The sequence below is a fragment of the Aphidius gifuensis genome, linkage group LG1, assembly GCF_014905175.1.
Source record: "Aphidius gifuensis isolate YNYX2018 linkage group LG1, ASM1490517v1, whole genome shotgun sequence".
In the NCBI taxonomy this organism is placed as follows: Eukaryota; Metazoa; Arthropoda; class Insecta; order Hymenoptera; family Braconidae; genus Aphidius; species Aphidius gifuensis.
In genome coordinates this window covers 4,303,326-4,330,488 of record NC_057788.1, presented here as the reverse complement: position 1 = coordinate 4,330,488, position 27,163 = coordinate 4,303,326, and the positions used below count along the sequence as shown (strand labels likewise).

Below are 27,163 nucleotides of genomic sequence, written 5' to 3'. Positions count from 1 at the left end.
TTTTTTCTTTATCATCATTTTTTATTTATACTTTTATATATATTTTTTTGTTTCTCTCTTCATGTAGTACGTCTGTTTAACGTTGACAGAGGAGAAAAAAAAAAGACATCACATTGTCGACGCCTTATTAATCCGGGTGGTGTTGGGCAAGGGATGAACAAGAGGGTGGGTGGTAAAGCTTTGAAGAAATTAAAAGAACAGAGGAAGTATAATGTGAATACATCTATTTCAGGTTTGTCTCTCCCATCATCAACCCGAGACATCCCCGAGGAGTTAGCATTACCATTTTCACTCTGTTTTTACTCTAAAAAAAATTATAAAAAAAAAAAAAAAAGTTAATAAATAAATACCAGACAGATAGACATCTTGAGCCTTGTCAAGTTATTTATTATTACAATTTTTTTTTTCTTTTTTTCAAGAAGATCTCCAACTGCTATTGCTATTCCTCTTTTTTCCAGTCAGAAATTTTTCGAGTGGGAAATGTAGAAATCTGTCGAAATTATTTGTGTGTGTGTTTATAAATATTTAGAAAAATAAACATGATTAAAAATGACGAGTATTACAAGTTGTTATATATTTAGTGATGACAAGGATTATCCATCAATTTATTTACCTGATGGAGAAGTTGTATCAGTTGGCAGAACAGTTTATACTAAAATAACAGACATAAAATGTTCGAGAAAACAAGGTCAGTCATGTTAAATTTAATCATGGACAATACTTATCTAACCTCAAATATATTCTGCCCATTTGTTTACAAATTTTTCAGTTAAAAATATGAATAATACTTGTGTACTTGTTTATGTAAAAATTATAATATTAATTTTTTTGACAGTTGATTTGTGTGCCTGTTATGATGACTGCTATGTGACAGTACAACAAACTGGCTCAAATGCATGTGGTTTTAATGGTGCCAAGATTGTCAAAGGACAAAAATATATGGCAAAACATGGTGATGTTATTGATGTACTGTATGGTAAATTAAAATACAATGTTGAATTTAAACCACCTCCATCACCACAAACTGATAAATGTTTAGAAAAACCTGTTAGTAAAAAAAGAACGTGCATTGACAGTGACAGTGATGATTATGATGACGGTGATGTTGCTGATAATAATTATTTAAAAGAATCTCCCAGCGCAAAGAAACCAAGAATAGAATATTTTGATGATTCAAAACCCACTACCTCCAAGGCAGCTGATGATGATGAGATAAATCAATGCCAAGCTCAAGAAAAATCAACTGACGATGAAATGATGGATTTGAGCTTTGAAAAAATTCATGAAGAAGGCTGGGAAGATATTGATAATCAGGCTTTGATGATTTACACTTCAGCTGGAGTACAATCAAGGTCTAAAATTGCTGCTTATGACATGGACAATACCTTGATTACAACTCAATCTGGTAAAGTCTTTCCAACAGATCATAATGATTGGAAACTATTAATGGCAGAAGTACCAGGAAAATTAAAAAAGCTTCATGCTCTTGAATATAAAATAGTTATATTTACCAATCAAGGAGGACTTGGAATGGGTAAATCTACACCAAAAGAATTTAAAGAAAAAATTGAAAGAGTTGTTAAAAAATTGAGTGTTCCTATTCAGGTAAATTAATCATAATTAATAATTCATATAATATGTTAATTTAATTTATATATTATTTATTTTAAAAGGTATATATTGCAACTACGAGAGATTATTATCGTAAACCATTGACTGGAATGTGGGACAGACTTGTCAGCCATGTAATTAAAATTTAAATATATTTTATTATTTATTTCTTTTAATTGTTGATTAATATTAAATATATTTAAATAAATTTTCAGAATAATGATGGAGTATTAATTGATAAAGATAAATCATTTTTTGTTGGTGATGCTGCTGGAAGACCAAAAGATTGGGCACCAAAAAAAAAAAAAGATCATTCATTGGCTGATCGTCTTTTAGCTATGAATATTGGTATAAAATTTTTAACACCAGAAGAACATTTTCTTGGTCAAAAACAAAATAAATTTGAAATGCCAGCATTTGATCCAAAAACATTAAATGATAATTCTAATATCAGTGATCCACCAAATGCTAAATTAGTATCACAAAAACAAGAAGTATAAAATTAAATTTTCTATATTTTAAAATTATTTAAAAGTTATTTAAAATAACAATTAAAATAATTTTTTTTCAAGGTTATTATAATGGTTGGAGGTCCAGGAACTGGTAAATCTCATGTAGCAACAAGATACTTGAATGATTATCAACATATTAACAGAGATAAACTTGGAAGTTGGCAAAAATGTGTTGCTGCAATGGAAAAAGCATTGTCACTTGGTAAAAGTGTTGTAGTTGACAATACAAATCCTGATGTTTTATCAAGACAAAGATACATTGAAGTAGCCAAGGAAAAAAAAATTCCAGTCAGATGTTTTTTAATGACAACATCTGCTGAGCATGCAAAACACAATAACAGAGTAAATTAATTAAAAAATAAAACAAATTAACTCAATACAAATTTTAACATGTAAAAAAATTAAATTTTTCATTATTCTAGTTTCGTGAACTTACGGATTCAACGCACACAGTTGTTAAAGACGTGATAATTCATTCTTACGTGTAAGTACATCATTTTTATCAAGAAAAAAAAATAAATTAATTTACTTAACATGGATTAAGTCGGTGGCACAATGGTGGCAGTTTAAGTAGCTTAATAAATTCTAACAAAAATAGTAGCTAAATTAAATAAAATGCATGAAAAATATATTTAAAAACAAGTTTAAAAAATGAAAGAATAAAAAAAAAAAGAAATATAATTATTTTGTCAGTGACACCCATTCCACGTTGGTCTGGCGTTGTACAAGATTCATCAAGATTCTTCTACTACTGTGCCTCCGACTGTTAAATGTAGTAACTGACTACAACTATGTTGAACCTTACAGAAAAAATTTTGTTCCACCAACAATTGACGAGGGCTTTGAAGAAATTATCAAGATTAATTTTTTTCCAAATTTTGATACAGACAAAGATCGTCAACTTTATCAAATGTACCTTTTGGAAAAGTAACAGATGAAAAAATATTTATAAAAAATAATCATTCCCTTGGTAAAAAAAATATACACAAAAAAAATATATAAATCACCAAATGTAATTATTTTCATAAAAATAAAATACTTTATTTAAATAAAACTATTTGTTTGTTAATTGTTGAATCCTTTTGATTAAATTAAATGAATTTCTTGAGCAAGTAATTGCACAGTTGGATGAGCATAATGTATGACGTTATGATGGTAAATTTCAGTGTATGCTGGACAAATAATGCAAAGCAAATGTTGATGATACATTCATGCATTTGTTTATATTAATATTTCTATGCTTTTATACGTTATCATTGTTGAGTTGTTTTATCAACAAAAGTGACAACAATCACATGGTGCAATTGGCTAACGAAAGGATTCCCTAGAACAAGATACTCTTATGTTATTTGTAAACCTAGGCCCGCATTTAAAATGACAACAATCCTTTGTATATATATTTTTGTTGAAAAAAAAAAAAAAGAAAATAGTTAAACAATTTAAATATATATTTAATTAAATAAATAAATAAATTCAGTGAGTCGTAAATAAAAGGTACGATCACCAGGTATGCAGAATTTTAAACTGGGATGCAGTCCAAAATGTCGACAAAGTGGTATTAGTGGAATGAAAATGAACGTAAATTTGCATTGAACAAAATGAGGCGCTATGGGGCATTCCAGTACAAAGTTAATAGCTTTCCAACGATTAACTGTATCCTACGTACTCACACCCTTGCTAGATATAAACTACTTTACCTCTTTCGACCACGTTGAACACGCGGCAACTATATACTGTTGCTGGTGTTTAATTTCTCTATACATATTGCCTAGCTCTTTCTCACTGAAAATTTTACTCTCACGAGCCCTCTTCTCTCAAGTTATCCCTACAAATAATATATGTCCCTGTTAAAGGTCACAAAATAACTGACTTTACTAGCAATTTCCGGGGGATATCCATACTATTTATAACGCAATCGAAAACAATGATAATAAAAATTACTAAAATATCATTATATTGTTTTTCAAAGAAAATAATGAAAAAATAGATTAATTTTTTTTTTTTCAAATGTCTCTGGGGTATTTATAGAATGACAATTTATTGTTTTGTTGTATATTGTATTGTTTAAATGACATTTTAGAATATCAAAAGCCAATAGTTTCACGACACAATGTAAAAGCCATATACCCAAAGGGTTATAGAGTATAATTTAGTGGACATTTTGATATACAAACAATCTTTAATGAAATTCTTGGTGTTCATTAATAACACATTACAGCCTAGTTGTCTCTTATATACATGTATGTAGAGTCACCTTAGTGCTACCACGACTAGAGGTTCTTCTTCAAGGGTCATGAAAGGATGTTGGAAAGTGTATATCTTGTCGACCTTTTGTTACATTCTGATATACTTTAGTCACAACATTTATGATATTCGAGGATCATAATCATCATCAGTATGTCTCTCATGTATATTATATTGTTATTCCTTATTATATAACATCAACATTATTTATTTATTAAATTTAAAATATATCTGATGATAAATTTAATATACATATTATCAAAAAAATTAAAATTAAAATTATTACGACTTGGGCGTGTCATCATCAAAGCACTCACTGAATTCGTGACTAATAAAATTAATTAATTAAATAACAATTTCAAGGATAAAGAGAAAATCCATGTCAACATGATGAATGTCCTCAATTCAAGTCAATTTATAAATATATTTTTTTAATTTATTAATTATTTTAAAACAAAGATAATAATCATATACCTATATATATTTTTAGTGAAAATTAATTTTTTTTTATTTTACTAAACAAAGTGAGTTGTCGTTTATTAAATATACAGATGGTAAATATGGTCTTGATGATGATATTTATTTTAAATGAAAATAAGTCATTATGACGTATACATGCATGTGTCTGAACCATGAAAATATTTGTGAATGGCTCCACCAATGTTGGAAAATCATGGCTTGAAAGGTGCAGAATGGAAAAAGAGGGTGAGAATTTTGTATAATAGACAGACACAGGATTGGATAGGATATGCAATGGTGATGTTGGTTAGGGGTTATTTTTAAAACTGACTATATATTCACTCGTATATATAAAGATATAGAATTTTAATATAGTATTTTACGAGGACGATTGTCCACTATTTTATGATCTCTATATAGAATGACGACCATTTGAATTCTTAGATCTGCATAGTTTGTTAAATTGTGTGCGTGTATATTTATATTTATAAGTGTGAAATAATGTCTAGCTTTGAATGAGAACTTGGCCAACGTATTGTCATTTAATTTAAAATATTTGACTATATTCTGATGTGCCCTATACGTGTTATGACTTGGTGACTCTTATAGCTTAATAAAATAATAACGATTATTTATATGTTGTCCATATATGGATATTAACTGAATATTTGAACTAAAATTCTAGCAATGCAAGATATTTATGAATGAATATGAATAATATAGGCAATACGTTTTACAACAGCAATTTCTATATATTATTTTATCATCTGTCGACATTGTGACTTGAAATTGTCTTTTAAATATAATAATAAGTCAACTGGATAATTCATTTTAATATTCCAATGACTTTTATTACAACAATGTTCAATGTACCATTCATAAATATAGTTTTTTTATTTTTTTTTTCTTTGTAATATAATATTGCTAATTTAGAATTCATTTTTATATATAAATAATAAAAATGGTGTAAACGATGCTGCTAAAGAATAATCGAGAAAAAAAAAAAAATGATTATGTATATATGAATAGTCTCTCTCAACCCCCAACGCATCACTTTGCCTTATAAGAGTTGGCATAATCGCCAAGCGATATAAGCCCTCGCGTATCAGTTATAATTTACAATGTTATGGCGATTTTATGTATATCTTGCGACGATATAGCCCAACTGAGTTGAAGTATTATTTAAATTAAACGGGGCTAAACTAAGCGAACGTAGCATCGAAGTGTAGAGACACACAGAGAGAGAGAAAGAGAGATGATTGTGGTGGTGGTGGATATAAGGTTTTTGGTATTATATAGTTGTGGGAAAAGGCGCGCGTTCGGGCGTAGGTGCCAGTGTGCCGGCATGCAAATTATTATCGCGGGGCGATAATTTAAATGCATATTTTGCCTCACTATATCATTTTATTATTGCCTCAGGGGCACCAAAGTTAAGTCGCGCGTCTGTGCACGTTAAAATTTTTGCGGATGCCTCATTTTGCACACCTTCATACCGATTATTTTGTTTTTCATAAAAAAAAAAAAAAAAAAGGAAAATTTGCACCCCTATCTAAATAAAAATTTTATTGTAATTTAATTTTTTTTTGATATATATATAATTTAAAATATCTTGATGAAATTTATTATATAACTAAATGTGGTTAGTATTTTAATTTAAGGATTGTTATCATGCGGCAAGATATCCACCTACATCACAATAATATGCATGCGCATATATATACAGTATATAGAGATCATTCAAGTGGTTTTTCGTTTTATATAAATTGTAAAAAGGATTGTGAAGGGAAATTTTATTGTACAGGTCAGCGGTAAAAGATACATGTAAGTTGACCCCGCCCCTGGGGACCTTTCTCGACGCTTATGAATATTAATTACACCCCCTAACACTTTTTTTTTTTTTTCTTCCCCTTTTCATCTATATCACACAAGGCTACATATGAAGAACAAATTAGACCTTTCCTTCCATGCATTTGGCTTTTTATTCGCGGAGGATTGCTCTTAAACTTGGTTTAAATTTTCTGGCCACCATCATCCACCAACAATTCAAGCCAGCCAGCTAGCCACTACTCTGTATACATGTATAACCACCACCGCACATCCACGCCCTGGTCATTTTATTATATAACCACTCTACCGACATAAAGAAAGACAAGCCAACTATTTTCAAGTACATGTTTGCTATATGGTTACGTTATTGCTGCTGCTGTTGCTGTTGTATTTATATAAGTGAGAATGAGAATCATTCAATGCGAATACGCAAGAGAGAGATATAAAATTTAAGAAAAAATAAAAAAAAAATGGGGGAGGATGTCTTGTTCTGAATTTTGGTGCTATATACTCGTAAGTTTTTGGTAAACCACACACAGAGAAAGCTTTATACGCATATCGTATATTTTCGTAGAAAGTTGCTTTTGGTGGCTCAGATATGGTTAGGGATACATTCAGATGTATCCCCTTTTACTCTTTCTATCTCAACATTCAGCCCATTTCTATATATATATTTATATAAAATATTGTATATCAAAAGTCCACAGTATATTTTGGAAAATCCGGTTTACTCTTTCATAACTACAAGTATACTGCTACTGCTATGTACATTGTATATAACCAAGAGTTAAAACTGCAGTACAAAATATCTTGGCGTACTTTTACCCACCAATTTTCACCTTGTTTCACTTGTTCTTCTTTTTCAACCCCCTTTACTTGAATTTTCTCTGTCGTTTACACTTGAATCATATTGTATATTATTGTATATTATTGCACAACTATATACTGCTTTTTCTTCTCATCTACTTCTACTATACTACTGCTAGAAAATCTTATTATCAAAGTAAATCTCATCCACACAAAACAACACAAGAAATATATTTCAACACCTGATTAAATAATAAAATATATTTTTGCTATTCAATTTATATAAAATGTAATATTTGTATATTAATAAAATAATAATTAATTTGTATATTTTAAATAAAATATGTGTTGGTATGCCAAGTATCATAAACTTTAAGAGAAAAGCCAAAAACTTATATAAATGTTTGAATTTCATTTTCTGACTTTTCTTGTTTTGCCTGGTGCACAGGTTTCTCTACATGGCTGGGTGTTTGTGGTTAACACTCACGCAACCGTGTGTGCCTTAATGGATTTTGGTTTAATTGTAAAATATCTCAAAAGTTTGTTAAACGGGTCGTGGTTACACCATACACTCTGTGTCGCTATTAAATATATTTAATTTTGTGGTAAAAAAATTTAAAAAAATAAAGACATACAGATACACAAACTACTGGCACATGCCAACATGTCTACTATTTTTTTTTCCTGCTGCAGAAATATATATATTTTATTGAATTGTCTTATTGTTGTGGTGGAAGAATGTTTTTTTTTCTTTGTTAGTATAGGGGTTGAAACAAATGATATAGTTTGGGGATATGAATGATTGTTGAAATATAAGACAAAGTAACTTGATGGAAAGTTTTCTATATACATATCAATATATATTGTGTATATAGAAAATTGGAATGGGAAATATTGTGACTATATTCGTTGATAAACGATCAGAACATTGGATATGACAAAAATTATTGGACTGGTTGGTTTTGAAACAGCGTGATAGTACAGGGAAGAAGATCGAATGACTTCAATTTATTATAAAAACGATCAAGCAACTTTCTAACTCTACTGAACCATTCACCATGACATTACGAGTACATTTTCATTTTTTTTTTTTTGGTAAAAAGAAAAAATATAGATAAATAAATAAAAAATGAAGACAAAAAAAAAATAAAATAAATAAAAATACACACGTATAATATATATTTATATGAATGTATATACAAAGTAGTTTTGATTCATTTCCACTTGTCGTTCTTCAGTGCTTGTGACTACGATATCTGACACCACAGTCGCATGTTATTCAACAACCCAGTGAAATATTGCTCATGGCAAGTTAAAGAAAATAAAAAATAAAAATATATATTTGTAGTATTTTTAGCCCCATCTTAACGTGTCTAGAGTCATTTTTATATTTTTTTTCATTTGTTATCTTTTTCCACGTGTGTTTAGGCTATAGATCGCTCGAAATGCCATGACCGAGTAAATTGTGAATATGATAATACAGCCACAATCCGATTCGGTATTTCAACAGCGTACCTACGATTGCCCGGACCATTTGTTCCCGACGGAAACTTCTTCTTTCCACCATTGCGACAGGCTGACGAATAGGGGGTGGAATATTTTTTCCCTCCCTAGGTGCGATCAACCGGAATAAGCGACAGTATTTCTTCACGAATGGAATGATAAAAAAGAAAAAAAAGAAACTTGTCCCTTACTTTTTTTTTTTTAAACTTTTATTTTTTATTTCATAGTCAGTTAAAAAAAAAAAAAATATCATTGCGTTTGAGTCCATAAAAATTGGATATTATTGTCAGAAATTATTCAAGATAATAATTTAAATTGATGCATCAATTTATCTCAAAATTCAGCCCTTATTTATTATCATTATATTTTTTTATATATTCAAGGACGAAATTGACAGTGAAAATAAATTATGCAGAAATTAAAATTTCCAAATTGCTTTGTGGTTTGGATTAATCTATTGATATGAAAAAAAAAAACACTTGATAAAAAATTCAATTGCCTATACATAGTATATAATATTAATATTATTTTCCAACAATAATAATAATATAAAAATAAAAAAATGTGTATTGAAAATATCAAGTTTTAATACTTCTTCGACATCTTTTGAGACGCAGACCTTGTAGCCACAGCAGGGAGTATATATGAAAACATAATACGAGAATCGGATCCGGCATTACGCATGATATATGGTAGGTACTCGTCTGATACCCTCCAGTAAAGCGACACAATCCACTTGGTTCTTATATATATTTTTTTTTTCTTCGCGACCCCCCTCGTACTCACATCCATATATCCATACTCATCCTCGTTGCCAACGGTATTTTTCGTGCCTCGTATATTGATGCCAATGTTGACTATATTTTTGTCCACCAGTCCACCACCCACCCACCTTTTATTTCGCTCTTTTTTTTCTCTCTATTATACTGTTGTACAACTGGACAAAAATGACTAAAGGCATGATTACTTTTTTATTTTCAAATAGATTTTCTTCTTTACCTTTTTTTATTGTTTAATAAAGAAATAAATAAAAAGGATTTATATTTTTTTTATTTATAATAAAATGAATTGAAATATATATCAGTGATAATGGTTGAATTGAATTTCATCTCACGCATCGAAAAACGTCATTGACACGAACACACACCCCCAATGTAAAATCCACCCTGTATCTTCTTCTTCATGATAAATCACAAAAAAAAAAGCTTCAAAAATGTATTCACTCGTGCAATATATAAATCCCCCACCGAAAAAAAAGAAGCCATTTCATTTTCTCTTTACTTGGTGGTTTCAAATAAACCCACTCACTCAGTCATTCTTAATTCAGATTGTTTGATTTTTTTTTTTTCATATAATATATATTGAGATGAAAGAAAAAAAAAATCATTTCATAGTCTTTGTTTTTGACAAAGATCGATGAATTTTTATATAATTTAATTTAAAAATTAAATAAACTATTTTTTAAATAAAATTAAATATTCATATGACAATTGAAATTATTTAACAAAATTCATCTGGTTTTAAAAAACAATTAAATGTAAGCTTCCAGTAATTCGATTGGTTTTTTTTTTTATTTTATCAACGATGGCTTTGCGAAAAGTGGAAACTCATAGAGAGAATCAGAAAAAGAAATAAAAAAAATTTACAAAGGGTGAATGTATATGTATGAAAAAAAAAAAAAATAAATAAAAAAAAGTGAAAACGACAAGAGTTGAGGGGTCGCGAATATTGCAAGTGAGCATTGGAGGACATGGTAATGGGCCGGACGGTCCGATATCGAGAAAGGATCATCACCTGTTGCTGCATTACGATGGGGTTGGTGAATAAAATATATATATAGAAAATAAGGGGGTTAGTTCGAAGGCCATTGCAGGAATTTGGTGTTTCATCGGGGTTACTTGACCCAAGCATTTGCTTCCTCTTTACCGCCTACAACCAATACACCAAAATTCACAGCAGCACAACCACCAAAAAGGGTCAGTCAATAGGTTTGAATCGAGCAAGGTATAAATTGCCACACATACACCACTATTATTGGTTGCCTCGTTTACACTTTCATTCCAATTTTAACCATTACAACTTTGGTCTGTTAAAATTAGTATGACACTTTGTACTTGTATAATTAACCTCACCTGTATTATCAAAATTAAAATTACATATAATTTTAATTATTAAATAAATTTTTGATATATTGATCAATGCTCATCTTGACATTTTAATATGCGTCATATCTTTTATCATTATTTATATAAAAGATAATCTTTATTCTCGCATAATATAATAAGACTATCTAAATTTGATATATGAATGTAAAAATAATAATAAATAAATATCAATATACATGATGATAAATATATTTATTGATTGTTCAAATCCCATATGACATTTTTGAAATATCGAAATAATAAATAGACGTGTCAGATTGTGTTTATCGAATTCAGTACGTGTTGTTTGTGTTGTTGGATAATCTTGAGAGAAAAAGAAAAAAAAAAAAAAACACTGGGTGGTTGATTTTGGGGTGGATCATGAGCTGGGCGTGCAGAAAAAGGGAAAAACTTTTGTATGTATATACATGTAGGTAAAAGGATCATAAGCCAAGAGAAATGTATAGCTAAAATAGTGAATTCCTTTGGGAGTCTAACATACTATGAGACTGGAATGCTTTATCAGATAAGGGCGACATAACTGACCGCTGGTTGCCTTATGTTATGATGATATATATCATCCACAAACTAAATTACCAGGTATAAAAATATTGTCTTTTTTTTTTATATATATATTTGGGGACATCAAACAATCACCAATAATACCCTATTCAAACATCTAATTATTATTTATTTTTTTGTTTTATATTTTCATCCCTCGTAAATTCTATTAATTTATATTTTCAATATTTATTTATGTATACAGTATAATAAATATTTATTTATGTATTTTAAGCTCTTTTATTACCACGGGATTTATTTATTCATTTTTTTTTTTTTTTTTGATTTTATTTGTTTATTTCTTTTTTGTTTTTTCAATCGGCTATTCGATGGAGCTTATCGAGAGGGTTGAGAATGTCTTTTATATATAAATGTATACACATCGTTAAAAGCCAATTCCACCTGTTGATTATCGATGTGTTCTCATTCCACAAAAATTCAACAAAAGCTTCCATGGAAATTATTATTCCAACGTACCACTCGATCACTACGTGTGTATGGATTAACGAGTATCCACCAGGGTGTTTAAATCACCAGAGGATGAGAGTAACTATACAAAAAGCAAAAAAAAAAAGAAGAATAAAAAAAAAAAACAGATAAAAAAGAAAATATAGTATAGGGAAAATAAAAATCGAGGCATTCCCTTGATGTGTTTTTTTTATGCTGTGAAATATCGACTGTCAGATTTTCCATCGATATAATAAGAGAAAAATTATTTTGGATCAAGTTGGACTAGACAAATAACTGATAAATGAGGACAAAAAAAAATATATAAATTACATGATAAAAAAATTCAGTAGAAAAGGTAAAAAATGGTTGGAAAGAAAATGAAAAAAATTGGATAAATTTGAGCTGAATTTGCTAATGAATTTAGAAAGGAAAGAGGTTCTAGGCAGAAGCTTAATAGGATAAGCTAATTGTGGGGAGTATTGGCTAAAGAGGTTGGATAAAGTGAGTACCAGAGTGATGAAGCCATTCTACTCTCGTTGTATTCATTTCAGGATCGCGACATGGAATGATGATATAATGAATGTTTCACATAGAAGTAGTTAGTTGGTTAGGCAAAAAATAAAATAAAATAAAAGCTTGATACGAAAGGTTAAGCATGAAAGAAGAAGAAGAAGAAAGACAAGTTGCAAAAGGTGAGACTGGGAATAAAACATTGTCCTTTTTATTCACTTGCCGACGGCAATGTCATTTCTTCTAGAAAGTATCTATGTTGATATGTCATGCTTCTCATTTAATGTATTTTATTTTTCGCAAAAGAAGAGGTAGATCATTAGCAGACAAACTAACGTGCTGAATTCCAATGCAATTGTATCAAGTAAGAGTCTAATATTAGTCTTGGCAAGTGTTTTCTAGCTACTACCTTTTATTTATTTTATTTTATTTTTCAATTGGCTGGACTCTCAGCTAACATTTGGTGACTTATCATTATCCTTACGTGACTTGAATTTAAATAATTTTTTATTTTTATATTTATTAAAACAATAAATTCATAAAAGTCTATACAGATATTTATGGTATTTAATTAAATGTATTTGAAGATGATTAATGGTAATAAAAAATGTTTCACATTGAAATACTTATCATCATTTTGATTAATTAAATTGAATCATCTATGGGGAATCGAACTAATAGAATAGAAAATTCCCAATAGAGCTAAAGGTTTGCTGAAATTGCAAGTGGGTGAATACAATAAGAAAAAATCGACTGTATCATTTATCAATGTTGGACCGGACTCAGTCACGAAACGGGTCCACTACCAAACAAAAAATAAGACGACCACGTAATAGGCTCGTCGACAAAATACATATATACAAAAATAAAAAGAAAATATGTGATGTGATCCAACACGCAACTTAGGTGCTTTGTTAGTGTTGCATATATATATGTATTTATTTATTTGTGTTGAAATACACGTGGACACAGTTTTGACATTCTGAAACCACTCATGATGATAGAGAGGTGTGGTTCAATTAATTCAATGAATCAACAAAAGTATTATCGGGAAATTCATCGGGACAAAGTCTGTCAACACTTTCCATTAATAATAAAAAATAAGCAAAACAGTTGGTAAAGTTAATAATTAAAAAATTAATTGATTGTTTAAGTTTGAATAGCTATTATTTTTTCATTATAATATATATGCTTTTTTTTTTTCTTCTTCGTCACAGCAGAATAAAACATTTAGTTGAAAAGTTTGTTTATAAAAGTTTTTGAAAAATTCTTGTACAGTTGTATGCTTACTCTTCAAAAATAAAAAAAAAATTCTTTTTGAGATACAAACAAATATAAAGATAATAAAAAAATAATAAAAGAAGATAAGAAAAAAATAAAACTCGGGACTTCTCAGTTGTCACTTTATTCTGGAGCTTAGATTAAGTCCGCGAAGAAAAATCTATCCAGTCTCCGATGGAGTAGACGAAAAGAAAAAGTAAAAGAAAATAAATAAATGGAAATAAAAAAATAAAAAAAAAAAAAAAAAATGAAATAAAATAAAATATATAAGAAGAGCAAAGCTTGGCAATATGGCTGTTGTCTTGGGATCTCAACAGAGTATCCTTCTTTTGCAATAGTGCCTTTGGGGGTGGAAGTTTCGTTGTATACTGCTGTACAAAAAAAAAAAAAAAAAGGACCACTGTGAGGGTCAGAGGCAACTCTAACTCAATTTAGATCGAGTGGCGGACATTTGTTACCTTGGCCTCATCACCCCAGCCAACCAGCCAAGCTTCAAGCTACTACTGGGCTCACTTATTCTCTGCTTGCTTTTTTTTTTATTTTATTTTTTTCTCACTCTTTTATGCTGTGGGTTTTTATTTGCTATTATTTATCTGGATAAATAAGTCTACTGGCTTTACGCCTAAGGGTGTATTATTGATGGGGTAAAGTTGATCGGTTACAATCCTTCACAGTCACTATCTTCAATCCTCAACAACAACAACTAATACCACGACCATACCTAAAACCAATCTTCCATAATGGAAAATCTCAACATGCCAAAATCTATAATTTTTTATTTTTCCATTTCACAACTTGATAGATATTTAAATGGTCTTTAATTTTTTTTTTCATTTCGCTAAAAATTTATCATTCAATTTCAATGAAAAATAAATTGTTAAATTATATACTGATTTTTTTTCAAAATTTGTCATGACCAAAAATAAAAAATCATCAAGATATTTCGATAATTATGAAACACTCAGTTTTAAAAAATAAAAAAAAAATTCATTCACTGAAGTGTAAAATTGCATTTCCGATCGAGACTACTCTGAGCATTGTTTTCTGTTAGTGAAATAAAGCAAGTACACACAAGTGTGACGATGGATTATAGGGGCTCAAAAATATAGTTGGAGTTTCGAAAAGTAAAAAGAAATTGTTGACAAGTTGAACAAGTATGGTAGTAGCATATAGAAGGCAAGTTGGATAAAGCGATTCATGTTGTTTATAACCAGTTACTACCAGTACCATCATCACCATCACACTCATCATCAGGTCCAGTTTAAAATTTCAAGTGAACAGTTTTACTAAAGAGTTCTTGACGAGAGTATAACACAAGGCCCTCTTTTTTTATTTCTTGTCGTGGTACTAGTAGTCTTCTCGACCTTTATAATCCTATGGTATAATTACTAGACAGCCTAGTTAGAATGCCATCAAAACTGGTACCTTTGGGGCCTCATATATATACACATAATACAATACTTGTTCATTGCATGCAACCACACACAAGAGATTAATTGTTATTAATTATTTTCCCGTCCGGGTAATTTTAACGTCATCGTCTACCCACAGCTCTGTATTTTAACAATGCAAATGTATATGTATTTCAAACCTTTCTTGCTTGGCCTTTTCAACACATGAATACTAGGAAGTGAGTACTTGAAAAGTGCAACCTGTTTTTACCTTTTCCAATTTTATTTCCAGACGAATTTCTAATTTTTTTTTTTTTTTCTTTTTAATTGTTCTTATTATTGTCAAAAAATAAAAATAATTATTCATGGAAATTTGAATATTTTTTTTCGTATTAATTGTTGTAAATAAAATGTTAATGTCTTGAAGATATTTTATGTTATAAAAATAAAAACAATTCATGTAAACGATGCAACTAAGATATTAAGTTTTAATGCACCATTGAGACTTATCCCTGCTTAAATCTTATCTATTGCCAGGCGTGTGTCTTTTTGTTTTATTGTTTTTTTTTTTTTTTCAATGGTTGAATAAACACTGACAAAATAAAAATTTGTTCATGAGACATACTTGAAGCCTGAAGGGTGAGACATCATGAAAGGTTCTTTGCGACTGTATCGGGTGCAATAATTTTGTCCAGCTCGTTAGACTTGTTTTTTTTTTCTTGTTTCTTATTGTCTAACACTTATTCGTGTAATTGCTTGGTCAGTCCCAAGTGGGACAAACGAGCGAAAATTCAAGTTTATCAAATTTAAGATTGCTCAAGGGCATAATGTATGAGTGTATATTCACATCACTCAGCATCATGAAAATAAGGAAAAAAATAAAATAAAATAATAATAAAAAATATATTTTATTGAAGAGAAAATGAGAGAGTGAGATGGTTGATGGCATCCTTCATGTCCATGATTTTAAACATTTTACAATGGAAAATCAGAAGCGGACCGTTAAGCAGCGATGCGAGGAAAGAGGGCTGGCAACCGCAACGAGTGCCAACAACCACGGTTGGTTCATGCATGTGAGGGGTTTTCAGTTGGACAAGACCATGAGACCAACGAAGGGTTGGTTGTCGACAAGAGATGAGAAAAAGGGGTAGTAGTAGCAGTAGTAGGTGCTATTGCAATTCTATATAGCATAATCAGAGAAAGAAAGAAAGAAATAAATAAATGAATAAAGTAAAAAAAGAAAGAGAAAAAGAGTTAGTGGATATAGGATGATGCTGCTTCTGCTGCTGCTGCTTGATGGGTATACATATTAGATGAAGAGAAATAGAAAAAGAGAGAAGGGGTACACACACGATGGAGACATAGAGTGCGGGGGTTAGCCAAGCGAGGCTGTTCGCAATTAAAATAATTCCCTTTCTGCCTGCAGCCAAGCGGAAAGAACTTACAAGCACCCTCTTTTCCTCCCTTGAAGCCGCTTTTTCTACCTCTTCCCGGTTCTCTCTGCCCGCGGGTTTCAACGTCGGTCACATACATGTGTATTGTGTATAGTATATACCTTCTTCTTCTTCTTTTACAAGCAATAGCAGCACTCATCCACTTCCAACAACCTCATACTCTTAACTGTTATAAGCATAGCTATTTTAATTGTGTCGCCAGCTACCGGGATGACCAGTACACGCAGGGCCACGCTTCGTTGGAATGAACGCACTCATTTTCCTTTAATAATACCCACTCTCTTTTTTATATATAGCCATCATAATAATAATCATCATCATCATCTACAATAATATATATTTAGGTACGTGGTGGTTTTGGTGGTAGTTGTTCGTTTGGTCTTTTTCATTCAAAGTCTTTTCAAGCATATACTTTTTGGTATGTATATGCTGGACACACCAGACGCGTTATGCTTTACTCTCAAAAATTGCCCGGGGGTGATTGCTGATGCCGGAACTTGAAGTGCCACACTGTGTGTTGAGAGAAAGAGTATACGCAAGGATAAGGTACATAAAATAAAGAAACAGGAAAAATATAAAATAAATATAAAATATAAAAAATAAAAATAAATATGAGAAAAAAAAAAAAAAAAAAAAGGACAATGTCCCTTAATCTAAACCCTGGGGTGACACGGTTGATGTTCTGTTAAAGTTTGTGTCTGGAACAGATGCACACTGTTGATTTATTGATTGCAGGTTTTTCGTGTGGAAACAAAAGCTAACAAAACGACCCAGCTAATTAAAATCCTCATGAATGTCTTTTGTAGATTTTATCAAAGACATATTTATATATATTTATATAAAAAGAAAGGCTTGCTTTGATCGCTGTCTTTATGTATAATTTTTGTTTTTTTTTTTCTTTTATAATATATAAGGTGTCTCTCTGAATAGTTATTATTTTTCTTTGATAATCATAAAGGAAAGAAAGATGGTTATTATGTTATTATATATAATATAATTTTTTTTTTTTTTACGCTGATATGTATTTATTAATATATGCACTAAAACATAAAGTAGATGAAGAAGACAGACAGAGGCCATATGGTTGGATAAACTAATTTGAATTTAAATCTCGGTTACCCTCAAAAGAGAGCTAGTATATCTCAGCTTTTCCATCATGGACATATTCTGCGGGCGTCCAATGATGTTAGGGGCGCGCACGTTCCAAGCTTTTCATTTGAAGGTGTATATAATTTTCATAAAAGATATGTATAAAAGTTGTATGTATGCGTGATATATTTTATATACACCAGATAAAGAAATAAAACAAGAAAAATATAAAGAAAAAATGAAACAAAATGAGAGATAAATACTGTCACTGACAAGCCAAGTGTGACTATGACGAGTGATGCGACTATTTTGTGGTAGTCAACGAGGAAATCAACAGCTTCACTTCTTCAAAATTGCCTTGGTAGATGTCTTAGTAGCCAAGTGTTTGTTTGAGGTTAAGTAGGGTGACAACCAACTCATTCTGGCATTCATTTTTTTTATACTGTAAATTGTGCTTTTTCAACTAGCAAATGCTTCTTTTACTTACTTTATTTACCATTTATTTATTTTATTCATTTTTAAATTCACTCTTTCTCTGGTTGTTTTCATTTAAAAATAAAAAATAAAATTTAGACTACGATTTTCGACTCGACCTGTCCTTTCGTTCATCGCAACAAGCAAAATAAAGTACTTGAAAAACACTTTATCGTGCATTTTTTAAAAGTTTTTTTTTTTTTTACTTTTATTTGTTATTATTATTTATTCCGCAGAAAAAAAAAAAATAGTCTTGAGACGTAAATATAATGGAGGCAGAGAGTTTAACTCTGGTTGAGTTTGGTTGATGCCATGGCAATTCTTACGGTCTGTTGATCTGAGATACAGATTTTCTTTGTTGTATATAAAGATTATTTTCAAAGGGGAGTGCATCTTCACCGACAATTTATTTATGATGAATCGAGACATAGCTTTTTTACTTTCGTCTACCCCCCTTCAGTAAAATAACTCAAGGTAAAAGATACATAAATATATGAGTACAAGAAAATTCATAATATGAAATGTGTAGGCTTTGACAGTGTACAAATTATTTTTTCATACTACAAGTATTTACAGTCATCACCAAGCTTGCATATAAAATAGTTGAAAAAAAATAATAACAATTTGAATCAAGAGACAAGAACAATACAATACATCAGTGCAATTACAGACGTAAATATGATATATATATTTTTGGCCTAAGTATTCATGGTAATCATATAAATACTGCACCTATATACACCTAGAAAAGTAAGACCGCGCCTCCGAACGATGCCACTACCCCATCCTGGTGGTGGTTTGCTTTGGGGGGTAGGTGGAGCTTCGAATGGATGTGGATTCATAATTAAACACGCCCTTGAAACAAAATCATTACGAGCATCAGCCACCCCCTTTTGGTACAACCAACAATGACGCAAAAAACAAAAAAAAAAAAAAAAACAAAAATATGTACCATAGATAATTTCTTTTTTCTTTTTTAATTGATTCAAAAAAAAATATTTGATAGAACAAAATTTTTTAGCTAATATTAATTATCGATTGATTGATTGATTGATTATTTGATTAGTGATTAATATTATAAATTTCAATTAAAACTACAAAGCTGAATTTGTTGGCCATTTATCTGATGACAAATTTTTTTTTCAGGGGATGAATTAGCTCGAGTTGGGGGGACAACTGTCTCACGATGGCTAATATACCTGAAGTAGACATTGGGGGATAGGGTTGGCCATGTAAAATAGTAAATATTGTGGCACCTTGCGCTGTATTCGAACAAGTACCACCCACCAAGTCCATCGCGCCGGTCCGTCCGACCTCCACACTCCTTTTTCAACGACCGGCATCATCATTGCAATAGCTATATGTATTTTTTTTTTTTGATTATTTTCTCTCACTTGTAATGTTCCTGGGGTACAGCATATACAATTCACATGTGTGTGCATTTGTATTTTTACTGACTCTGTATAAGATTGAATAATGTATATTCATGAAAATATACACATACACATATACACTAAATTGCTTAGTCGCGAGCTTTGAATATCTCAGCAACCCTTCTACTTTTTTGCACAATTGTCCAGTTACACGTCTCGAAGAATTGAGAATGCATTCTGGTCAACGCAGATGAATTTCATAATTTTAATTAAATTTTATAAAACCACTATTATTATTTGAATTATTATTATTTTTTCTAGAATTTTTAAAAACTAATTAATTAATTATTATTATTATTACTTTGTTTTTTTCTTGTAGTGAATTTTATGGCTGACATTTCAAAGCCATTGACTATAATAAAAAATAAAATTTATACAAGATTTTTATTTAATTAAAAATTTTTGTCCAGGTACTTTGGTTATACTATTTCGAAATTTTTTAATTTAAGGTAGAGAATAAGAATAAAGTAAATTAAATAAAAGAATGCCTAATGTTAACAATTTTGAGACGATGTATATTTTCTTTTTTTTTTCTTTTTGGCACGTCACGTCTCGCGAATGTCGTCGTCCAGTGCGTTGTATTTATACCATGTAGCAATTTACCGTTTAAAAGACGACACGAAAAACAAAGTGTGTGTGTGTGTGTGTGCATTGTTGAGAAAAAAAAGGGGTGCTTAAAAATAGTGAGGGTACATTTTAAAATATGTTTAAAGTTGCGTTCACAAACGAGTCACGATTTTCAAATTAGGGTAGCTAAATGCCACTGACGTATTTTTTTATTTTTCATTTTACTTTTCGTTGCAATATTATCATATTTAGTATGCGTACTTAGGTAACCAGCTTAAATAAATCGAGGCCCAGAAGGTAAAAGCTGAGCAATCACAAATCTAATAAGTTTTTGCAAGAATTTATATTTATTGAACAAAATTGAATAAACCATCAACTCTAATGATATTTTAAAAATCTTTAACATAATTTTAATTTAAAAAAAAAATATATATATTTTATTAATTAGTTTTTGTTAAGAAATGGCATTGAAAAAAATTAACAAAATAATATCCGGGCATTTATTTCGTTGGCGGCATTGAAGTCTCTTGCATGCCGTTTCTGCATTATCAACAGAAATTTTCGATATTTTCATGATAAATTTTAAAATAACTTTAATAAAATGCAAAATGTAAAATATCATCAAGATAAGTTTGTCAGTTCAAGTTTTAGATAATTGATTGTGACATAAAATAAATAAATAAAAAATATAACAAATAATTAATAGAGAGGAAAAAGATGTAGTTGTTATTTTGCTGGAGCTCAAGCTGATGAAGGTCTGTCAAATTGGTAAGAAAAGTTTTTGATTCTTGGGGAAGACAATTTTATAACTGACCTGAAAAATACAGTCAGGGTGTGAGGGTAATTTTGTTATTTTTTATTTTCATATAAATAGAATAAAGAAAACAAAAGAGATGGTGGTGGTGGACAACTTGAAAAGAAAAAAGGCAAAGCTACAAAAGTGCTTCTAATTTACCGAGACGCAACGACTCTACCACGTCTCAGACTGGAAGCTAACTGCTAATTTAAGGGTTAATTCCTTAGGAGACAAGTTGGCAGAGTTACGACAAAAATATTCATAGCATTATGCATACGCTTAGGCGAATTCCGTGGCGTACTGCTAATAAAAATTAAAAAGTCTAATTGCAAAAGAACCGTTTTTCGTTGTTATTTTATTTTTTTAAATAACTTTGATATAATTCTCTTTTATTTTTTATTTTTTCACGTATTTTTCTGCATTCAAGAAAATAAAGGTTTATCTGATTTTCCATAAAAAATAAGAATAAAAATGTTTCAAAAAAAAAAAAAAGTCAAATGAAAATAATATTTTAACAAATTACATGAATTTTAAATTTAGATAAAGTTATGTGAATTAATTTTTTTTACATTTAAAACTTGTTATATAAAGAAAGTGACTTGATATAATATATTTAAAAAATTTTTTTTCAGTTAATATTATAATAGATAAAATAATAATTTTTTTATTTTTTTAAAAATGTTAAAACAGTGATTTATTTTTGGTAAGACATGGCCTACAAGAATAGCAATGTATACATTGCCACAGTAGTCAAGTGAAGTGGCAATTCCTGTTTCTAATGGTGCTTAAAAAAAAAATCTTGAATAAAGAAAAAACCTAAGGATATCAAGAGACAAGGACCAAGGATAAGAAAAGAGTTTTATTTTTATTCTCAAGAGGTGGATGAGATAGAAAGAAAGAAAAAAAAAGGGGAGAAATTTTCATCCAAGGGGGTTAGTCATAGCCTGGGTGCTTCCGTACCTTGGCACTGGTTAATCGCCGTAAGACAACTGAAGAAATGAGCCAGCAGTATTCCAAGTTGAAGTATACGACTCACTGGACTCACAGTATATATATATATGATTGGTACATGAAGCTTGGAAATAAAGAAAGACCGATATTACAAGGTGTAAGTAAGATTCACAAGGATGCAGAAGATGTTGAATCTTAAAAGAGTGTTGAATAAAAATGAATGAAAAAAAAACTGGCAGAAATTAAAGATGAACCTTGAGTGAAATGGGGCTAGAGTTTATAAGGGGTTCTTTTTTTTTTTTTTTTCATTTTATTTTTATCTCTCACCCCACTCGTTTTAAACTCATCGAGCATGTCTTTTTTTTTTTTTTTTTTTCATACACTTTTTCTTCAGCACCTCATCCCCCGGCAGTGCCGCGAGAACGACGACAGCTTATATCTCAGTTACTGAGAAGACAGGGGACGAAAAAAAAAAAAATGACATCGAGATGTGAATGCAAAGTATCAATCAGCATCGAAATAAAAAAGAGAGTATGAGCTTAGTTTTAACCATGAAAAATACACGGTAATTACGACACCCTTAAAAACTTTGAAAATATATATATACATGACAAGAGAGACCCTTGCTTTTAAATCTTGATAGAGATGTTAAATTTTCGTTGAATTTAATTGAAAAGTAGCGAATAAAATTGAGTAGGTTGAAAATTGAGAAATAAAAAAAATTGTTCTGGATAAAGAAAGACAATGATAAAGAGAAAAAAAAAAAAAAGAAAATTCGTTAATTAACATTATTAAGATATATAAAGTTTTAAAAAAATATACTAGTTCTTCGTTTACCATCTGCGATTTTTTTTTTTAAAATACTGCTTTTTATTTTCCATCAAAAATGTACAGTATATAAAATGATTCTTTCGTGGATAAAGATAGGGTTACGAGTCTCATCTTGTCATTGTAATAACATAAATGTGAAAAAGAAAAAAAAAAAAATTACTAAACCTTAATTCAGTAATGTACTTTATACAAGTGTTTTTTTTGTGTGTATAATATTATTTTATTTAAGTGGTTTTATGATTTTATTTTTGTAAATATATGATAACAAAAAACCAGAGTAATTATAAAATTCAAATTAAGTTGAATAAAATAACTGTGGGCCCAACTAATTTTTTATAAGGATCATCAAGAAATGCAGAACACACGATGCCAGTTTCTGGACTACACTGGGAATATATTTACTACTTTACTTATGGATATCCATGCAAAGAAATAAAATTAAAAAAAATAAAACAAGGATAATAATATTAACCAACTAGTGGTCTTGGATAATATAAATGTGTAATAAAATAATAGAATAATATAAATAAATAAAAAGTGTATGCACACTCGGATATATTTACCTACTCGAGATTTTAATTATACACGAGTCTGCGGATAAAAATAATACCCTTCACCTATCCTAATTAACGTCGTGGCTGTAAGTGGAACCCTTTTTTTTATATATATATTTTACAAGTCACGAGACGGAAGATATTCATTTATATGTGCATCCTATGAAAGTTTTTAAAAAAATGGAAATAAAATATTTCATTTGCTCATGTTGCAGGCAAAGTGAAACTTGCTATTGTTAATATTTAATGTATTTTGCACTGCTTTAAAATAATGAAGAAATTACAAAAAGCATCTTGTAATTATAGAGCTAATAACAAGATAATTTAATGTTTTGAAATAAAATTAGACCAAGTCTTGAAGAAAATTAAAAATTTATAATTTATCATCATTTGATATTAATTATCATTTTAAAATAATTGCGCTTAAATATTGTTTAGTATCTGCGCATGCTTGTGGCGAATTAAAAAAAAAAAAAAAATCAACAGCAATGGTATTGACAAGCACTGAGGTAAGGTTAGGTAAAGCTCGATCGACAACGCGGGAATGTCATGTACATTATTTTTTTTAACTAAATGATAAAATAAAATAATAGCAAAAATTAATAATTAATTTTTTAAACTTACTTGAAATGGAACAGCTCCACTGGGATTACTTCTGACAGCTCCAAGATTCAATGTAAATATGCAGTATTTTTTGGGATTCCAAACATACAAAATGTCTTCACGTATTTCCAGAATATTTTGAGTATCTTTAACACTGTTTGGTAATGCATTTTTAAGTTTTTTAAATAATTTATTGTCATTGAGACGAAGTGGATCAGTACAAGACAACATTTTTAACACTTGTTTTTATTTATTGTTTATATGTAATGAAGCAACAACAGTCAACACACAAGCAGTCACTTGGCTCACTTGCTCTCACACACAACAATTTTACTGGAACAGCTGATTAGTGAGGAGGCGCCACTTTACGGTGTCGCATTTTACCGGTTTCATATATACACACACATACTAACTAAAAAATATTATTTTAAAATGGTTTTTATTTTGAGTAATAAATATTTCACTTTGTTTATTTAGAAATGAAATTGTTGGTTATTCGAATAAATAATTTTAAAAAAAAAGTAAAATAAGAATAATTTAAAACTTGATAAAAAAAAAATTATTTTTCAAGAAAAAAAAATTATAATGTTATTGTAAATAGTTTTTTTTAAATATTTATATATTGAAAATTGATATAAAAAAAAAATAAACATTCTGTACAAGGAATGAGGCCCTGGGGAGATTCGAACTCCCGATCTCCTGTTTACTAGACAGGCGCTTTAACCAACTAAGCCACAGTGCCGATGCCCCATGAATGAGTAAGCTCAATTTAAGCCAGGGCATTTTTTTTGTTGATATAAATACCAAAAACCCATCAATAAATTATTGTATATTTAAAATTTATATTGGAAATTTCATGGAATTATTTTAACAGTTGAAAAAAAATTTTGTTGTATAATTTTGGAGTTGAGTTATAAGAGAAATCTTGTTTTGGTAATTTTGTATTTCTAAAGTCATTAATATTTTTTATAATTATATTTTTGTTATAATTACCATATGATTACAATTCTTAAAGATAAAACGATTGAAATTTTTAATTAAAAAATATACTAATGACTACAAAACGTATATATAATTTAAAATAGAATTCATTAATTTACAAAGTTCAATTTATACAGATTAAACTAAATAATTAATTAAAATTGAATATATATTATCAAAGTTTGTTCGCACACGGAAGCAATTTATGTTGGACACAAGCCAAGTAAAATTCAAATACTAAATGCCAATGACTAATGAAAATGAAAAATCAAATCAAATATAGTGCAAATTGTTATTAAAAAAGAAAAGTAAAAAAAATAATATTAATATTTCAAGATGATTTAATATAAAATGATAATAAATTAACAACAAATGTGTATCATATGGATTTAAAGTTGAACTTTAAGTTGTTGTTCGTTTAAAGTATATATAAGTTAAGGAATTTCGACATTAACGATCGTCCCTGAGGGCTTAAATTTTGTGCGTTTAATTACAGCTAAGAGACACATACTGTAATGTTACATTGTTAATTTATTGGTTGCTGTTTACCAACCAGTAAACCCCCCCATCATTTTCTTCCTAATCTACACGATGCAGAGTAACTATTACATCAAAATGTTTTGCAATATTCAAACATCAAAAAAAAATAAAAAATAAAAAACAACAACAACAACGTAAGATAATTTACAGCAGTTGTGTTGATAATAATTAATTTAAAAATAAAAAAAAATATCTTAATGACATTTTATGTTTTTTAAATGGGGTTGAAAATCATACAATTGCTTGATCAAGATCTTGCAAGATTTTAAAATAAAAAATGAAAATAACGTGAAGCTTAAAAATAACATCAGGTGCGTCTTTCTTATATAGATACAAGTCATAAGTCATTGTGGTGTTGAAAGGGTGTAACTTATTGCAGCATTGGGAATTGGGTTTATTATTAGTGTGATAGCATAAAATGAGAAAGCAAGAAGAGAGAGATAAAGTTAAGATCAGGGGTTCCTGTTAATTCAACCAAGAATATTCTCGTGGGATAACAACCAGCACACACAACCTTTGCTTTGCTATTTCATCTTGAAATAGTCTCTTTCTTCAAACAACCCTCCACTTATTCATTCACACATAACATCTTATATATATTTGCTATTAATTATCAACAAATTTTCTTGGACGTTATCACTTGTATTATATACCAATAATTTTTATTGCAATATTGTTTGCACACAGCCAGTAATAATTAATAATTTTTCTTCAAGATATTTTTTGTAAACTGATAGATTTTTTAAATTTATAAATCTCATCAATAAAGTCATCTGATGTATGGAACATGTCGGATTTTGGTTGGCATGCACTGTCGTCAATTCGTCTTACTCGCTAAATTTCGTCGATCCATATAACAACATAGAGCTTTTATATACAAGAGCTATCCTTTTCAAGGTTGAATGGCCTTTTATAAATGACTTGTGCAGGCTCTAGAAATACTTGATACACCAGATGTATGCCACCTCAAAATTGGCCAATCTTTCTTTTCAATTATAAAACATTTTATACGCATGTTTTTTTATTTGTAAATAAATTTTATCTATCTATTATCAAGTTGAAAGAAAAAAAATTAACTTTTGATTATCAATTTAAATTAATTATCCATTTATTAAATTGTATTTTTTTTTTTTTTTTAAAGAAAAAACAATCAGTTGATATTTTTTTTTTAAAATACAAATTAGCTGAATGGCTTGAATGAGCTTTATACGACCTTTTTGATCTTCGTCACGATATTTTGTTATTTCAAATAAAATATAGTAAAAAAAAAAAGATTTCAGGGAATTAAAAACAATATTATGTTTGTTTTTATAACTCAATTTTTTTTTTTTTGTATTGTATTTTTTTCAAGGTCTTATAGGGGTTGTATGACATTGTACTGGTATCATTATAATCATCGCATCAATAAATCACGAAGAATCAACAAAACTAGGCTCTTTTTTAATTTCTTATTTTTATTTATTATTTTTTTTTCCTCCACAAATGTTGTCGAGTAATTAAATTAAATTATAATTAATTGTTTTTTATATTTTATTAGTTTTTTTTTTTTAATTAGGGTGAAAATGAAATGAAAAATATATTAACATATGG

The 27,163-nt window shown here is 29.3% G+C and overlaps 2 protein-coding genes and 1 non-coding gene across 4 annotated transcripts in view; 1 reads left to right on the top strand and 2 right to left on the bottom strand.

Annotated features, from left to right (window-relative positions):
• LOC122861052 (nuclear pore complex protein Nup88) overlaps window positions 1-24,378 on the bottom strand; it is a 33,953-nt gene extending 9,575 nt beyond the window's left edge. The window contains exon 1 of the mRNA XM_044165213.1: window positions 24,074-24,378. Coding sequence (XP_044021148.1) covers window positions 24,074-24,283 — 210 coding nt within the window. The 5' untranslated portion in view covers window positions 24,284-24,378. The remainder of the gene's footprint in view (window positions 1-24,073) is intronic.
• On the top strand, window positions 518-3,178 carry LOC122861053 (uncharacterized protein F21D5.5). 2 transcript variants are annotated; one of them, XM_044165216.1, is made up of 7 exons: window positions 518-688; window positions 836-1,605; window positions 1,674-1,745; window positions 1,827-2,105; window positions 2,184-2,465; window positions 2,546-2,607; window positions 2,931-3,178. In XM_044165216.1, exons 1-7 carry the CDS (start codon window positions 550-552, stop codon window positions 3,052-3,054), a joined length of 1,728 nt encoding a protein of 575 aa, XP_044021151.1. In that variant the 5' UTR covers window positions 518-549; the 3' UTR covers window positions 3,055-3,178. The 2 variants fall into 2 exon arrangements, with proteins under 2 accessions (XP_044021151.1, XP_044021149.1); XM_044165214.1 differs by having other exon boundaries at window positions 2,817-3,108.
• A 342-nt stretch (window positions 24,379-24,720) lies between the features above and the next one.
• Window positions 24,721-24,794, bottom strand: Trnat-agu. The gene has a single exon. It is a non-coding gene; the product is annotated as a tRNA-Thr (tRNA).
• Window positions 24,795-27,163: the final 2,369 nt, after the last annotated feature.